Below are 18,246 nucleotides of genomic sequence, written 5' to 3'. Positions count from 1 at the left end.
TTTTAGGCCGTATCGCCCAGCCCTACTTGTCACATCCATTTCTTATTTTTTATTTTTTTGGTGACGGCAGAAATGGTCAGAGGATGGAAGATGGGCTTTTGAGTGGAATCCTTACAGTTTTCATCCAACTCTGAAATGTTCTCACATCGTAAATAATCATTAAAACTACAGGGAATTGCTTGGAAAACTACAGACTGATGCCAGAGGTGCAAGAAACATATGAATGTATGATCCCATTTAAGTGCTGTGATTGTGAGTATGTTTAGCCTAGTCTAAGAGATAAAGCAATCAACCAAAAGTTGAACTTTTTTTGTTTTGTTTTGGGTTTTTTGGAGGGGTTAGATATTTCTGTCCTCTCCTTTTCATTTCTGGCATGTGTTGCTTCTGTTTCAGTCCAACTATAACAGCAGAGGGAAAGGTAAACATGGAGCGAAGGCTCGGCCTCCAGCAACTGCTGTCACAGCTTTTTCTATTACCATCAGTTCCAGTGTTTAAACAGGTGCAACGGCTCTGTGTAAAGAACTGCAATTTATTTTGGCAGTTTGGCTGCTCTAAAGACGAGGAGGACTTGACATTTTTATATGATATGGCCTTATTAAATCACAAATGTTACTGATGAATCTCCGCCCAGATATAAAACCTAATCTCTCACTGACGGACTACCGGCAAGCTTTCTTTCTTATATTTGGCTCTGTACTTAGGTCAGAATAGACTCAAAATGATTTTTCAGCACTTTCCCATTTGATTTCACATAATGCCCATTATGGATGTACATTACTATAATATGTGTTACACACATGAGCAACTCCCTGCCAAAGAGCAGCAATTTAGAACTGTACAATATTGATAGATATCCGAGTGGAAAATCAGAAATCCTTGTGTCCGGGCACGACAACACAACAACCATTCCACAGATAAAACAGAAAAAACATATTAGCATCTACAGAGCTGTAACTGCATGAGCAGGGGGCTTGGAAAAAGGAATCTGCTCTGTGTTGTTTAACATAGAATTACAAGCACGATATACAAGTATGTGTCTTTGTGTGTGCACATATACACAAACGATTCCTTTACATATCAGTAGGCGCCATCTTTTCATAAATCACAGCTCTGCCATTTCCATTTTCTAGCGTAAAGATGGAGGCGCATATATACAGACATCTTGGCGGCAGTCATATGGAGTGCGGATGTGTAATATCTAATCCCACCTTATCTCCCCTAGACTGATCGTCACCTTGTCTCACCCCATCATATTGTTTTTCTCTTCTGTGAGTGATACATACCAGCACCTTGCCAGGTACATGTGCTCCTTGACGAAGACCGATCCTGAGAGCAGGATGTACCAACAGGTAGCAATGGTGTCTGGGCTGCAAGAGAGAGAAAGAGCACGTGTCAAACCCAGTGGAAATGGTTTAGTATTGAAGGCTGACGTGTACACCATGTGAACCTTCAACATCATTTCAGAGCTTTTGTTACATTCACGAATACAAATTAATTAAATTGGTGCGTTTTGAAGGTAAGTGGATTGGTTTTCCCTGGACTCTTCAAATGGGCTTGGCAGTTTTTGGTTTTTACTTTGGTTTTCTAAGTTCTTCAGTTAAGGGCAGAGGCTCGTTCAGTACATGAAGTACTTCACGGAGTTGTGCCAGAAGAGCATAAAGTCTGAAGGTTTTTAAACCTCCGGCAATACTTGTAGAATTTGAATGACCTGTTTCAGCTTGTGGCCTTCACTGGGGTTGTTATAAGACATCACAGAAAGCATTTAAATAGCATAGAGAGTAGGACAAAAATATAAACTTCATATGTATCCTATAGAAAGGAGAAGCTTTAAAAAAAAAAATTGAAAAAAAAAAGAGGTAGACTTTTAATTTGAGATCTCTAATTTTGGAGATTTGCCTCTTCAAAAAAAAAGTATAAAAGCTATTTCAATGGGGAATAATTCTAATGTAGACATCATATGACAAGTCATCAGTCATGTTGGCTAAACAGTGAAGAACCAAGGCTGTCCTGCACAAGCTTGTACAGTTTTGCTAATTTTTATGAAAGGGTGAGCTAAGACAACTTGTATATTTATGGCTAAAAATAAAAAATTTGAAGTCATGACACTTGAGGAACTTTTCCCCCCGCAAGGCTTTGAAAACTGCAGGAGTGTTGTCTACAGAACTCAAGAGTGAGAGCATATAAAGCACAGTTGCACTTTGAATGCTAAACGCTGAATTGTGCATTAGCATCAATGTATTCTTAGGAAGTCAAGTGTTATAGAATCATAATAATGTGGCATGGCTGTGAGATGGAGATAATCCATTAACATCAGGACTGGCAAGTCTGACAATCGTGTCTGCCATTTACAAAAGCTGCAATATAGAGTTATTTCACCTAAAAATAAACACATCTCAAATATGTGCTGTGTGACTTTCCATGCTGTTCCACGCACACTGTATATATGATATCCAATAACGCCAAACACAAGACTAATTAACTCCGCAATAACGGGGTGCTCGTGTCAGCAGCAAGCGTAGATGCAGTCATAGATGAAGAGGGGAGTCAGGGGATAAAACACAGTATCTGTGCCTGTGGGTGTGAATATGAAAGAAGAGAGTAGAAAAAAACAGAGAGAGAGAAAGCACTGTTTGAAGAGTGCAGATGAAAAGATGCCCCACTGAGTGAAGAATTATAAAAACATAAAACACACGACAGTCTGATGTACGATATACATTTAAAACAAGAATTTCTGCAAATGTCTTTGATTATATTTATTTATAACATTTTAATTAGACATTTTTCATCTGCAAGTGGTGACTATGGAAAATTAATAAGCTGGAGTTTATATTCAAAAAAGAAAACTGCTATAAAAAAGTAATTTATACAGAAAACTCAGCTTAACAAAAAAAAAATGGTTAGATAAAAATTGCAGGCTGGCTAGACTGAAAAAAACAAACAAACAAACCTCAATGATAAAAGAATTTTTAAATGTCCTACTCTGTGGCCCAAAATTTGTTTACATAATAAGAGCATGGATCATGTGTTCACTGTAAAGCACCTTGGTACAAATGCATGCAGTCAGGTTTTCAGCATTAATTAGCCAAACTTATCATGTCAGCTTCTGTCTGAATCAAGCAAATTTAGATATGAGCAACACCAACCAATGTGTGATCACTTTCAGTTTTAAGCAGATTACACACATCCCCTGGTGGAAGGCAACTTGTCTCCAAACAACTGTGATCAGACTTGACTGGCTACAATCAGTTTCAGACAGGTTGCTGAAGTTTGCAAATAAATGCTGCTTAATTTCTAAATGCAGACAGACTGCCAACACATTGTAGCTATTGTGGGTCAGTCAGTGATAATTTTTCTTTCTTTTTTTTTTTTTTTTTATTACTTTTATTTTTAAGTTCTTTTTTGTTGTTACTACACCCCCCCCCCCCCCCCCCTTTATAATGTTTAAAGAAAAACAATAAAAAGAAAGTATCAAAAAAATAATAATTGCACATCTGCAATGTGTGTGTTTGCAATTGGACACTCGACGCAACTGGTTGCCAACTGATTGCCAACTGATTGTATTCTACTTATATTAATATGCAAAAGTCAAGGTTGGCAAGCAATTTTGCAGTGAAATTCCCACCCTGCAGCAAATCATTATGGCTCTGATTCATATATATGAGGTTAGAAGGCAATTCTCATGTTCTCATATTATCAGAAACAGACTGCATGCAATTGCCAACTTGACTCCATTCAATGTTATATTGATAACACAATAACTCGGTCTTGTTGCAGTTTTAGGGCCATCTTGTTGTCTTCAAAGCCACTTTGAAGACAGCGATTGGCTGTCAGAGACCTGCTCCCTGTCTCTGAAGCAACCATTTCAAAAGCAACAAGACTGCAAGTTAATTGAACACGTTTGCAATAATTCTGGCCATGCCACCGTTTCCCCTACTGTAACTGTTGCATTAGTCTTTCTGAACAGCCTTGGATTCAACTTTCACTTGAATCCGCACAGGGCCAGAAAATTATTATGGATCTGCTTTTATGCGTTTTCTTTTTATATTTGTGCAGCTCATAGTCTTCATGAGCCTCACTATTTCCCCAACACAAGCTTGGGGAGATCTGGTACATTTGATGCATTTTGTGTAACTGGAGCGGATCTCTTTGTACTACAGAGGAAGCAAGAATGGCCAATGCGGTACAAAAAAAAAACAAAGAGAGAGTGTGACACAGAAGCTTAGAAAACAACAGTGGTTCATATTGTTTGCTTTATTTCATGGTAAATTGAGTTTTGTCCCCTGAAGAAACCTCGAGCATTTTTAATAATTTTCTGGCCCCGTTGATTTAATTCGAGAGACAATCGGCAAATTGGACAAAAAGAATCATTTGGTGCAGCCCTAATCTCATCTGCATCATATCCATTCCTCCGCAGGTTGTTCATTTGATGCTTTTGGTATTTTTCAATCAATTTTCATTAAGCGTGGCACAAGAAAGCAGGTATCCTAAAAATAATTATGTTTAAAAAGCAGACAGGAGATTCATTTTTGCATTGTTGGGTGAGGGTAGCATTAGTAACTTTTATTGCGGCTTCATTGCAGAGACCTTGATTGCTTTCATCTGCAGCCTTTTTAGCGCGTGTGTGTGTGTGTGTGTGTGTGTGTGTGTGTGTAAGTAACAGAAGACTAATTGGACATGGTCTGGGTTAAGGCACTTACGACAAGCCTCTGGTAGAGAGGCAATGGAGTGTATCAGAGAGAGAGTGTTTTGTGTATTTATTTGGTGCTAAATGAAACCACAGGGTGCTTAATGTGATTCCGGTGAGCATGAAAATACATTAATAACAGGTGAAGGTTAGCCCTCATCCTTTCATTTGTCTCTGTCCTCCCTCCATCTTTCACACTTCCTCTACATTCCTCTCCTGCTTTGCACTCATTCACTCCTGCCTTCAATTCATTTGTCATCTCCCTTCCCTCTTGACATTGCTATCCCTTCCTCCTTCTTAGCATATTTACCTCTTGTTTTCTTGCCTTCTCGGCATGCACTCCTCAAATTTTAATATAACTCCTTAAAGCTTTTTGTTTACTCTTTGCTACTCCCTCCTCTTCTCATCACCTCTGTTCATTACGCTGTGAACTCTGTCCTCATTTAATCATCCTGTTACCTCTGCTTTCACGAGCCTCTTGTTCATCTCATTTGTTTTCTCTCCTCCTACTTCTCCAGCTTTCCCATAAATCCACCTTGTATATGATGCTCAAGTTGTATTAACCATCAGCCTCAACCACTGCAGTATTTATTTCTACACAACGCCATGACAGGAAATAAAAAATGTTTAAAAAAAAATGAAAGAGGGCAGGCTGTCGGCGATTGGTGTTTTAAATCTGGATAATAAAAAACTAGAAAAAAGGAGGAGAAGCATTTAGCTTTTCGTCATATAATGTTTATGTGCTGTGCTAATGGGCCCCAGTGCACCTGTTTAAAGGAACTGTTATTCTAGGCCAGTGGTTTTCAGCAGTTGAACCAAAACCTTGAAACTGAGATGTGCAAACACTGCCTACCACTACCAGCATCTTTACACTGAAAAACCTTTTTCTGAGTAGCCATGAAGTGTAAATGTTAAGTATTCTATAAATGTGAAACACAGTAGAAGACAATCACATAGAAGAGTGCATGAACTCAGCAGATCATAGCTCTTGATAGTCACGTGAGAGCAAAGATGGAGAGGTAAACAACAGCATTTCCTGATAAGAGCGAGAATATGTACTTACTAGAACAGGATGTGGTTAGCCTCATGTTTTTCATACCTGGCAGACGTGCACATCGACCTGAGAGAGAAAGAAACAGGTGTAAACATTTTCTCAATTTAAAACCTCAGCTTAGACTTTTCTGGCTCTTCCAATCCATCGTTGCATCCACACGTATTTCTCAGGCAGCAACAAGTTCCCAGATTTCCGGCACAATTACTACTGGCTGCCAGCGTAAAATGTTAAGGTGACCCGCTTCTCTAAAGCACAACTCTGCACCTGGTCAGTGAAACTTGGTGTTTATACATTCAAGTCACATATGCCTTATCTTGAAAACTGGATAGTCTCTTAGATGGCTATGTGAGTCTCTGCATGTCCCTGAAACTCACACACTTACAAGCTGCCCCAGAAAGTGGTTTTAACCACAGTCAACCTAAAATCCCTAGAAGGGAAATGAAATTATTTTTAATCTTTTTTTCTTAAAGTTTGGGATTTTCTTTTACTTTAGCATAACAGACATTTATCAGGATCAACTGCTCAATTTCTGTCAATTAACAAAGATCTAGAGCCTTTTAAATTACATGGGCCGATCGTGTGGGTTCGTGGATGTCTTCCTCTTCAAAGGACCATCGTGAATTAGGTTAAGGAGTTGAGGAATCAGAATCACTTTTCAATGCACTTCCTGCTTAACCTGTATCAAACTAGCAAGAAAAACATTTAAGCTTGTTTGGTATCAGTAAAGGAAGCTTGACTTGAAGTTGGTATGAAAGGTGGCCAGGATGGGGAAAACCCATCTTGGGGAAAAAAAAAAAAAAAAAAGACATTTGCAGAAACAATGTGTAAAAACCTGTTTTAACAATTCAATGCAACTGACGTAAAACGTAGGGCTAAAGCCTACTATTAAGGTAATGTTATATTCTGAAACTGGGACTGGCTCCTCACCTGTCAGCGTTGAGTGAAACTTGATGTTATTTATTTAAGTTTGGAGGTAAAATGGAAGTGGCTCACCTTAGCTGGTGTTCTCTAAGGTGTGAGAGAACATCCATGTGGTACAGGTGGCAGTAGATGGTATGCAGGTCCTGGAAATGATGTAAATGAAACCATTACTGAGGATTATCTCACATTTCCACATACACGAGAGTTAAAAACTATTTCCGCAGACTATGACGTGGCACGTGCGATCTAGTGACAAAAAAGTTTGTACTGTACTTTCAAACGATTTACAGTGTATTAAAGAACAAGTCTGTGTAAACTGCAAACTGCAGGGACGGTGCTTGAGAATCGAAAGCTTTTTAAAAGATTAGCTCATTGTTTAGAGTGAGTATAAATGGTGTAAATCACATCTAGTGCTGTGATTTGACGGAAGCCACTTGAACTACGCCAAACGCTGTCCGTCAAACTGACGCTCTGCAACCAAACAGACAGGCGTAATACTTGTGTTTGCACATGACAGCACTGAGACACCCAGATATATCTTACCACAGCCTAAAAATAGAACTCCATCAGACCAGCTGACAAAACATTAAGTGTGTGTGTGTGTGTGTGTGTGTGTGTGTGTGTGTGTGTGTGTGTGTGTGTGTGTGTGTGTGTAGGAGCAGCTTCTGTGGGTCAGGACACAGTTTTCTGGTTAGATACACATAGATATAGATATACTTCTATTCAGAACCCTGAATAGAAATCTATGGAAGAGTTATGCAACGGCAGAGGTGAGTAAGATTTCAGCTGTATTCTGACAGACATACAGGCTTGTAAATAGTAAAAAAAAAAATGCACATAAGTGTACTTATTGCACTTCCTGACTTCCTTTTATCCAAAACATCAATTAGCATGGAATTTGCTTGCTGCTCCGGGTGGGTTAGCAAAATGAGCAGAGATGTTGATGATGTTTGGACTGACACTTTGAATAAACCTGTAATGTTGTACAACTTTATTAGTAGAAGTAGAAGTACAGGGGGAAAATGCCTAAAGCTTATTTTCAGCAACATTTCCACACTCAGTTGAATTCTGTTCCTTTCAATTCTATTGTATTTATATAGCGTAGGTAAAGGCCCTACAATAATACCCCAACAACCAGAGGTCCCCCTATGGTGACAGTGGGAAGGAAAAACTCCCCTTTAACAAAAGACATACAGTGGAAGAAAGGCAGCTTTTTACTCATTTTATCAGGTTTGACTGCAGATTTTATGTCCACGTGACATTCAATGAAAAAAAGGTTTTATCCCAATCGTTTGGTTGGTCTTGTTGGCCTAAATCCCAAATGGCTCCTGAGTCATTGGTAGTCGCCAGTACCAAGACAATTCCTGGCAGCATGAATGCTTCGACAAGGACTTTGTGTACAAGCATCTCTAAATTTCTCCACTAAACATTAGGCCACACAAAAACAGGGCAAAGCTAAAACACAGCTGCAGTTCAGTGAGGATACTCACACACAAAAAAACCGGGACAGCTTCAAAGCCCCAATCTAATCTACAGTAATAATTTAACAGGTCAACAGAGAACAAAAAACGAATGCACTGTTTTGTCTCACTCCTGTTTTTTTCTCTCCAGTCAGCGATGTTCTGTGAAGCAAAACTTTTATGCATGCATCTTAAAGTAAATCCTCTCCAAAATAAGTGCAGATATTATGATATTTTACAATGTAAAAATCGCACAATGAACACTGAAAGGTGTTTATGTTACATCAAATAGTGACGACACTGTAAATCTGAGCAGACTGAACATTACAGTTTTGTGAGCAGATTAACAGACAGTGCTGAATCATCATAGTAACAACACAACAGAGACAAAGACCAAAAGCGGAAGGAGTATAGTTCTTTTGAAAGAATACTGTAGTCTCTGGTGTGTGCCGGTAAATTGAGTCAAGCAGTGGGAGCCAGCGGAAGCACGGAACAACACTGGGGAATGGGGAGGCTTCAATGCGATGGGCCAAAACACTGCTGATGTGTTGTTAGCTCGGTCTATCACAGGAAGGAAGGAAGGAAGGTCTGGGTGAAAGAGATGGAAGAGGAGAGAGAAAGCGAGCAAAAGGAGAGAGGGAGGGAGGGAGGGAGAGAAGGGGAGCCAGACAAAAGGAAAAGACCAGCAGAGGAAGGCTGAAACAAGAGGGGGGGCAGAAGTTCTGAGACGAGAGGTTATGTGATAAACTGTATCAGGTGAATCCCTGTCTGCAAGCTTTGTCCCATGCACGTTCTGAATTATTGCAGTAAAAACCATTCAATAACTTGTCACCAGTAATGTCTGAAATAAATATAATACAATCTGCTTCCTCTACTGCTTACTGTGTGAATGCCTGACATCTGGAAATGTCTCAAGGTTGTTAGGAGACCCCTGCCTAACCTGGGGCAATCCAAGGGCTTAAATCGGGTACCTACATTTGATCCATAATATGATGTCATCAAATCATGTTGAATTCTCTCAGGGTGGTTTTAGCAACATCAGACAGACGAACCTGGCAGAATACATCCTCCAGCCAAATGACCTTCAGATAAGAGTTGCCCAGTTCTGCAACACCCATCCATTAAATATGATATATATTTTACATTTTGGTAAAAAAAAAAAAAAAAAAAAAAGTAGACCCACCAGTTGCATGTTTGCCAGTTTGGCTATCACTGGTTGATTAACTGTGCTTAAAATACTCATGGGTCAAAACCTGGCATTCACAATCTCCCCTGAGGAGAAACACAGTTATCTCCGTCTGAGAGGAAAATTGTGATGGACAGAGGGCTTGACCTGGAAAGCCATTTACAGGGAGAGTTGAAACCTCCATTTACTGAGAGACAGTGAGCGGACAGCAGACATGGAAAAGCCTAGATCACAGCAGTGAGAAAGTGGAACTGTATTGACTTCAAATCACAGTTAACTGGGTTAGTGAGCACAACAAACTGCTGCAGTAAGCACTGCTGTCATGCTGCTGAGTAGAGCTGGGCGATATGAGATTTTTTCATATCACGATATGTTTTTTTCATTTCAGGCGATAACGATATCTATCACGATATAAGCCAAATAACTATATTTGTAAGATTTAAATGTGCCGTTGCTCACAAGTAAAATGTGAAATAATCAGCAGCTTGTTTTTAAATATTTATTTCCCATAATAAGTTCAACAGGGTAGATGTACTTAAGGAACATGAGACTTTTTCAGATAAATAAAGGCAAATATTGCAAACTACACAAAAGGCAGCCGCTAAAGCGTTTAAGTTTCAAAATAGAACAAATGAAACAGACTAAATTGTCAATTCCACTTAGAAACAAAATATTAATTCTAAAAATAAATCTTAGTTTGTTTTACAGAAGAACAGACAAAACTGACTAACTTTTGTCAATATCAAATAAACTGAGAACTAAAAGGAAATTCTCAATCTCTCCTTGTTGTATAGCTTAGCTTTTCAAACAGTTTTAACAGTTACTTTAGTCTGACAAAAGCCGAATGATGAATTAGCACTTCCAGTCAGAGACTGAGGCTACGTCCACACGTACACGGGTATTTTTGAAAACGGAGATTTTCCCTTTTCGTTTTAAAAAATAATCCCGTCCACACATAAAGGCAGAAATGAAGGAAAACGCTGCTATGAACATGCCAAAGCAGCAGGTGGCGCTAGATTCCTAACCGTGCAGAAATGTTGGCCAATCAGAAGTCTAGAAGCCTCGGTGGGAAAAAGTAAACAAAGCTGGGGCATAGAAGCAGAACCGAGTCGTATGTGTGGACGGACAGTAACTGTGTGTATATGTAAGCATTTAAACACTGCAGAGAGTAGAATTAACAGTAACAGTATTGTAGAAATTCATTTCACCGAAACAATAACGCGGCGCACAGTGTGACGCATGCACCAGTTTATTGTATTTCCAGACTTGCTTTCGGCACAATTTACAGTGCACGCTACTCTGTTTTTTGTCAGACTTGAAATAGCCGAAATACCTTCAAACTACGGAATTTCTATGGCTCTTCCGTTCGACAATCTCTCCGGCATTGGAACCATCATCGGTTTTCTCTTCGGTCACGCTCGGTTGATTTTTCTAGTCGGCACACTCATTTCCTCCATTATGCGCTGGCTGCTTCCCAAACAAACACACGTGCGGCTTGGCACTTGTGCAGTAAGTAGCAAGTCACGCGACGTGACGCTGCGGCTGTGATTGGTTCAGCTCTGCGCTACTGAATTTGGATCGGCTGACCTTTTTTTTTTTTTTTTTTTTTAAGAGGACAAGAGCGGCGAGGTCTATCGCGATAGCTTAATTTCTCTATCGAGTAAAAGTTATATCGCGATACATATCGTTATCGTTCTATCGCCCAGCTCTACTGCTGAGCATGCGTGTGTGTACGTACAGCAGGAGTGTGTATGTTAGGACATACAGCCCTGAGGCGCTAGCTACGAGCCAAGCCTCAATACCCACCTCACCCCTGCTTGATAATGACTTCCTCGGTTACGCCTTAATACCATTAAATGCATAATAATGTGCCCTGCATATTAATTTGGGAATATTTTTGCTATTGCAGAAGAACCCACCCAGATGATAGCAGATTTCTTTGAAGTCTTCCTCCACTTCAAAACATTTTTTTAAAGTGTTATACATAAGTTCTACTGAAAGGATTTTCCCCCATTTATCTGTAAGGAAGGGAAAAGTACAAAAAAGTATTTTTATATATAATGGATAGCGTTTGGTAGATTTTACAAGGTAAGATAAGAAGCTGAATTAAATTCAAAGATGTGTAAACTTTGTGGAAGCTGTTAGATTTTCTTCTTAGTCTTACTAAATGCTGGTAGAATCCCAGAGACAAAGGCTTACAGCTCAGCAAAATGTAGTCCCTGGGTCATCGGAAGATTCGGTTAAGTCCATCGAAACTCCGTAATGATAAATGCGCTGGGTTAGTTTTCTGTTGTAAAGCTCATCTGGACACCTCGCATTTATTTACAAACAGCCTTATTACACTGGACACTGAGTCTTCTACTACTACTAGTAATACTCACAGCCATGAAACTAAATGCCCTTGATTCATTCATGATTGTATTGATTAGTGTAAACCAGGTCATCAATAGACCCAGACAGATAGAAGTCATCCGCATGTCTGAGGATGCGATCTCCGCTTTGCAGTTTCAGCCTGTGGACTCCCAGAGACACAAAAGTAATGCGATTACTGGCAATCTCTCTCCATGCTCTCAGTATGCACATACACTGCATTCCTCTGAACTCAGGCTATGATGTGCCTGAACAACAAAAACAAAAAACAACAATCGCTCAATTTTAAATCTATGGTCGCAGCAGATGGCTGCTCCTCCCTGAGCTTGGTTCTGCCAGAGGTTTCTTCCTGTTTAAGTTTTTCCTTCCCTCAGTCGCAAAGCGCTTTATCAACGAGTGTTGTTTGATTTTTGGCATTTTCTCTGTAATATTGTAGGGCCTTCACCTTACAATCTAAAGCACCTTAAGGCAACTGCTGCTGTGATTTGGGAACATAGTAATAAAACCAAATTCAATTGAACATTCAAAACGATTTAAAAAAAAAGCCCCTTTGAAAAAAAATCTTGTTTAATATGGAAAAGATTCAAGTTCAGCCCACAGCGATTGTTCTAATAATATTGGCTTTTCCTTACCGGTTTTCACATGCAACCCTCAAAGCTATATCCCACGTGGCTTGTAGCTTTGCTGTTTTTGCCGTGTCCTCCCACATGACACCACAGGGCAGCGGTGCAAACCTCATCAGTGACTTCTGACCTCTGTCCTGGCCTCCCTAGAGGCTCCTACAGTGTGGCCTGATGACCCCATCTGTGATTAAGACATCGCCATCTCAGCGGAAACATCCATTAACTCATCCCCAGCTGAGACTGCAGTCTTTCATTCAAACCTGCCTGACGTAGTCAAAATAAGACGCTGGAAAACACGGAAACCATCCGAGTTCCTCTGGATTATACACCATCTGAATTACGTGACAGGCTCAAATCACTTTTTTAATCAAAACGATGCTATGATTATACATGTGTTGTCTAATATTCCCATTCATTCATGTTCCATAATCTCCACCGTCTCACTACATTTACCGACCACCTTGCCCACGTCTACATGTCTAAATGCATCGAGTTGCTTTTGTGTGATTGGCTGATTTAACATTTGTGTTTAAAAGCAGCTGAACAGGTCCAACTAAACACTAGTATTAGTATTAGAGGTTCAGAGGAATGATTTTAATGCACAGCTGTAATGGGAAGTCCATTTTCCATATTTTATTTGACACTTTGCATGCCTTCAAAGCACTTATTAAGAAGCAGTTTTTCAAAGATACTAAAAATCCACTCTTTGATGATGCAAGCTCTCCAACTGGCTGCAGAAATGAGCAGCTGTATGACTTTTAAACTAACAATAGGACAAATAGAGCTGACCCACAGAGCTAATCACTGATGCACGGCACTCTGCACTTGACCTGCTTGTGTAAGGGTGTGCACAGACGTGTTTCAATCAGGCATCTACAGTGCTGCTGCTGCCACCTTCTGGCAGAACGCCTCAGCACTGACTAGACTTGGTTCAACAGATACTGCACATCTCCCCAGATTGAAACTAGTCTGAGAAGGATTAGTTAGATCCTCCCAGATGTCAAAAGAGCCGTTTGATGTTAATGAAGATGTTGCTTGATTATTTCATTACATTACAGCAGTAGAGAATAAGTGAAATTAACATTTTGACATGCGGCTGAATAAAGTATGTCTCACACATGAACAAGCTGCGACAGAACTGGAGCCAGTCATATAAAAGCAAGTTGTTGCAGGACTCTGCAGAGGCCCTGTGGTGTCCAACCCACCACGTTTCTCCTGTCTTATCAACAGATGGCCCATTAACACAGAATCCATTATATGCATTCACTCCCACGCGGCAAAGAAAATGCAGGCAATATAGGAAAGAAAAAAAAGAAGCTTCAGACTATTTCCTGATGAGGCGTGTTTTATATGCCTAAAGCTGAAAAAAAAAAACTGATAACATGCAAAGTAGCTGGTGTGACCGTGTGGGGGTAAGTAAACTATTCCAAACATTTTTCTGAGGTTAAGATTCTTTCGCTAAATGTCACTTTTCAGGGGGAAGCGGGTCTTTGCTCCCAGCAGCGGCTGCCTCTGTAAAGGATTCAATCAGCCACCAGCCCACCCTCGCCTCCGCCAGAATGTACAGTATGCCGGTCGCGTCTGTCACCGACACAGAGAGGATGGTGTAGACGATACAACGCTTCCATTCAAGCTGCAAGAACAAACAGCTTAGCTAACTTTGTGCATTCAAAACCAGCCCTGAGCATTTACATTACACAGAACTCCCCAAGACTCTGTGTCAACACTGCGCCCAGATAAGGCAAAACAGTTAGAAACTAGGAGCACAAAGACGTTAGTGGGGAGTGGAATTTAATTTAATTTTTTTACATGTTTCAACACTTGAAACGGGTCAAGTCTAGTGTTCAAACAGAAGTACTCAATTTCAGTGACAGCCTTAGCAGAATTGTCAGGAGCTGCATGAGATGGTCGTTTCATGCAAGTGCTCTCCTGTAAGCTACCGTGCAATCCAAAAGCCTTGAGCTACCCATCATTTCTCTATATTTTGCCAGGAAAATGGGAAATAAGTCCAGTAATTTATTGCCTATTGTTTTGTTCACTGTCAGAAATTTCCTACTTGCACCAAAAGAGCAGCTCCCATTCACTGTCAGTGCTGTTCTTGTGTAATTTGGATACCTCAGCTTCCCCCCATTTCCCTTCCTAAAGAATGGCTTCTGACAGCCACTCTTTCTCTAGTACTGACTCTGAGGCTTCAGTGAACAGTAGATGGATCAACTCACAGGCCAAATGCCTCTCAGAGGTCCCGTGTCATGTTTTTGCTGCACTTTTTCCCTCCTCTTTTCAAAGGACACGACTTTCAGATGCTGTTCATCTGCTGTAGATGTTTTTTTAAGCCTAACACTGCTTCTTTTGTCCTTCACTTGTCGAGTTTCTTCAAAATTCTTTTTGTAAATAGGGACACCACGCTAAGACACGCCAAGTCTTTTTGGCTATCTTAGCATGGGGAATCCCCCTGTTGGTGCAAAAGTACTACATTATGCCTGTCAAACTGTTATCTTTGGCATTTTTTATAGACTTAACTAAAGACATGTGAACAAATGGGTTTCTTCGACAAGGTGCTAGAAACTAAGTCCCTTAAGATGCCAAGTTGTCTGTTATGTAAAGACAAAACTTCAATCTTTTATGTCTTAAAGCCAACTTGTGACAAATAGGTCTACTAGTTCCATTTCAGCAGATCAGCAATATCCAACATTAGGGATTTACCAAAAACTTCATGTGTCTTAACCAAAAACAGATGATCCAATTCATTTTTCAAGTACCCTGATTTTACAATACAAAAATTACGCTGCTGGTTATGATTCAGACGTATGTCAGCTATAACGGCTCTTATTGTAAGGTACTGGAGAAAGACACACGATTATTCTCGATAAAACATCAACACTTGGAATCAAATCAAACACCCAAAGCGGAGAAACTAACAAAACCTCATCCGTTGACAAATGTTTACATAGCTGCGCAATCTCCTTAGAACAAATTTAAAGGCTCAAGGCGTTAATGTTGCTAAAGCTCTGATGGTTTAAACCTGAGTGCCTGTAAGGTCAACTGTAATCCCGTGGTTATGATACCAGACTCCAGGCAGGATGGATCATGATTCATACAATGCAGAAGCTCCCCTATAATCCTAGGCTGCACTGTGCGGTGCGCCCTTATCACTGGCAGAATTGGTGCGAGGTTTCAAGCACACTTGCTCCAATTAGATCTCAAATCCCCTCTTTCTGCTCACGGCTCAGCCTCTCCTCGACTTAACAAAAGAAACTATTTTCAGGAACAAAGCCCAGTCGGAGAGAAGGGCTTGACACAGCTGGCACAAAAACAGTCAAATACCTTTTTTTTCTTTTTAAAGCTTTCTCCACAGTGTGAATCTCCAGAATTAAAACTCATACGAATCTGAAGTAAATCACTTAATGCACAACGCGAGCGTGAGCGCTGAAAACAAATACAGTGAGAGTCCTTGATCGAGAGAGTTTCCACACTATGAAAACTGAGGACTCGGGTTCATAAAAAGACTGGTGACGACAGCCGTGGTGTTGCTGACGGAGCGGGTTATGGAAACAGGCGTACGATGGGAGGAAGCGGGGACGGCGGCAGTGGAGGTTACACTATGTGTCGAATCAACAGCAAAACCTGTGGACCTAAAATCAAAACGCACAAAGTAGATATGAACACGGTGGGTTAAGTATCCCACTTTGCAGAATGGTTCACTCCGTGCCTCCTTGTAAGGATGCCACATGTGCAGCAATGCATGACCACTTTATGCAAAAGCAAGTTCACTCTGACACTTTCCAAGCACTGCACCAATAAGTTGTAACTCTGCATCTCCCTTTCTTTACTCCTCCTAGAAAAGCAAGAGGTTGGATTGAGAGTCTAACCCAGAAAGCACAGCACCAGCTGCCATTTTTTCCACTTACCAGCCAAGCCAAACAGCCACACACAAAACTGCTGCCACACACAGGAACGGAAAATCTGAGCCTTTATTATAATCTTAGCTGCAGTTCTTTTTTTTTTTTTTTTTTTTTTTTTTTTTTTAAACGCTGAAATGAATGAAGTAGTCAGAGGAAGTTTCTTCCACGCCTGAAAAGGACTGGGGTTTTTTCCCTCTTTTTATTTTTTTTATTCTGCTCATGCTGTATTGATCATTTTTACATTTCTACCCTGTCACTACACAGTCCCTTTTTTAATGATTCTTCCTCTTGGGTTCCGATCTGGGAAATATTACCTTGGGAAAAAAATATTTTGGGGGGGGGGGGCATCGACTTGATCAATTTTTTTATTTTTTTTGGTTTTGTTCATTATAAATTATAATTCCCTACCTAGCCTTTGGGTAAGCAAAATTTCAAAGGCATCTTAAAACACCATTAAAAAAAGAAAAAAGACAGAAAGAAATGTTTTCCACTAGGGCTGTGCGATATGACCAAAATCTCATCCCGATATAAAACATCTATTGTCGGATAACGATATAAGTCACAAAAATTTAACATTTTCTGTAAATTCTGCGAATCTCGGGTAGCTTAAGTGTTTCCGGCCGTTTTCTTTGTGAGTATTTATAACAGGGCGTGCTGCAGGGAAAAGCCTGTTCTAACATTTGAGTCTAAGGTTTATTTTTTTAGCACGTGACGGCTCCTTTTTTGCTTCTCATCGGTAAATACTCTGCATACTCTTTCACGTGATTCAGTTTATTTTGAAAAGTCTCAACAGGATCTTGAGATTTATTGTGAAATGTTTATGTGGAAAATAAACAAGCGGACACGTGATGGTTTTACCGTCGTTGTTGCTAACGACAATGCATAAAAACAAGCGCTTGTCCGTCCTTAGTGTGGTTATATTAAATATAAGAGAAAGAGAGAACTTTAGGAAATTAATATAGCCGCTACAGTGACCATCAAAACGATGAAAAAAATATTGCCGTAAACAGTTTATTTTGCAACAGCACGAAACAAACGATTGCGTAAAATGAAACGATAGACGTTTTTATATCATCATCCGATATATATCGTTATATCGAACAGCCCTATTTTCCACTCCCCTCTGCTACCTCTCGCTCCCTCTCATTACCAGCTCATTTTGCTCTCATCTATCATTTCCCTGTGTGGACAACAGTACAGTCTGCACCTTTGTTAAAGGCTCCCATTTACTCAGCTGTAACCATTGCTCCTTGGTTAATCCTAATTGCTGGAGCTATAAGTTTTCAAGAGTTTGAGGCTTACAGCTAAGGAGCTCTTCGTCACCTGTGGTTTTCAACCCATTTGTCTTTTAACCCCTCTCAGAGATGGCCGACGCTGCAGCCGGGCAGAGAGGTCCGGGGCTGTTCAAAGCAGCAGATGTTAGAGAGCAAGCACACGGTAGTGAGCTGAACTCTGCTGCTGAAGGTTCCTGCCAGACAACAGCCCAGCTGGCAGGCAAAGGTTGGGGGGAGGGTGAGTCGCTAAGTTTAGACAGGCGCACAAACGGATATGTGCAAACATGAACATGACGAAGCACGTAAATGAACACTGCACCTCTGGTTTTCTGTGGTAGTCGGTGTAAAATAGACAGCCACCTGGCCTAAGCGTAGCTGTCATCTGCGTGGCCTTACAGCCACAGGCGGGCTGTCATGTAGCCAAGATATGGAACCGACAGCCCAGTCTGTTCAGACAGGCAGCTCTGCTCTACTTCTCACACTCTCACTGCAGCGCCATAAATCATAAACGGACCCATGCAAGCAAAGCCCGGCGCCTTCTCCCTATTTTGGACTGCAAACACAAATAGCGCCGAGTGTCCCACAGCTCGGCTCGCTAGTTTCTGCTGGCCTGTGGGGCTTGAAAAATGTATTTCTTTTTTTGTAGGTTTGGTTTCAAAAAAGCCCCCGGAGTCGTCTACAAACCAGGTGAAATGTCAGCAAAATTTAACCACTACTAACACTCAGAAAACAGAAGTTCTTGTTTGTTTTGCTCCTGAAAGCTTTGATTCAA

General features: G+C 40.5%; 1 protein-coding gene across 1 annotated transcript in view; it reads right to left on the bottom strand.

Annotated features, from left to right (window-relative positions):
• The window catches only part of rapgef6 (Rap guanine nucleotide exchange factor (GEF) 6), a 136,965-nt gene that overhangs the window by 95,955 nt on the left and 22,764 nt on the right, over positions 1 to 18,246 (bottom strand). The window contains exons 2-4 of the mRNA XM_085364654.1: positions 6,732 to 6,802; positions 5,748 to 5,804; positions 1,284 to 1,367 (exon numbers count right to left, since the gene is read on the bottom strand). Coding sequence (XP_085220780.1) covers positions 1,284 to 1,367; positions 5,748 to 5,804; positions 6,732 to 6,802 — 212 coding nt within the window. The remainder of the gene's footprint in view (positions 1 to 1,283; positions 1,368 to 5,747; positions 5,805 to 6,731; positions 6,803 to 18,246) is intronic.

The sequence above is a fragment of the Diplotaxodon limnothrissa genome, linkage group LG10 (genome assembly GCF_057381915.1).
Source record: "Diplotaxodon limnothrissa isolate DT_005_m linkage group LG10, D_limnothrissa_male_GT1.1, whole genome shotgun sequence".
In the NCBI taxonomy this organism is placed as follows: domain Eukaryota; kingdom Metazoa; phylum Chordata; class Actinopteri; order Cichliformes; family Cichlidae; genus Diplotaxodon; species Diplotaxodon limnothrissa.
The sequence above is the reverse complement of the archived record's forward strand: the minus strand, read 5'-3'. Positions and strand labels throughout refer to the sequence as shown.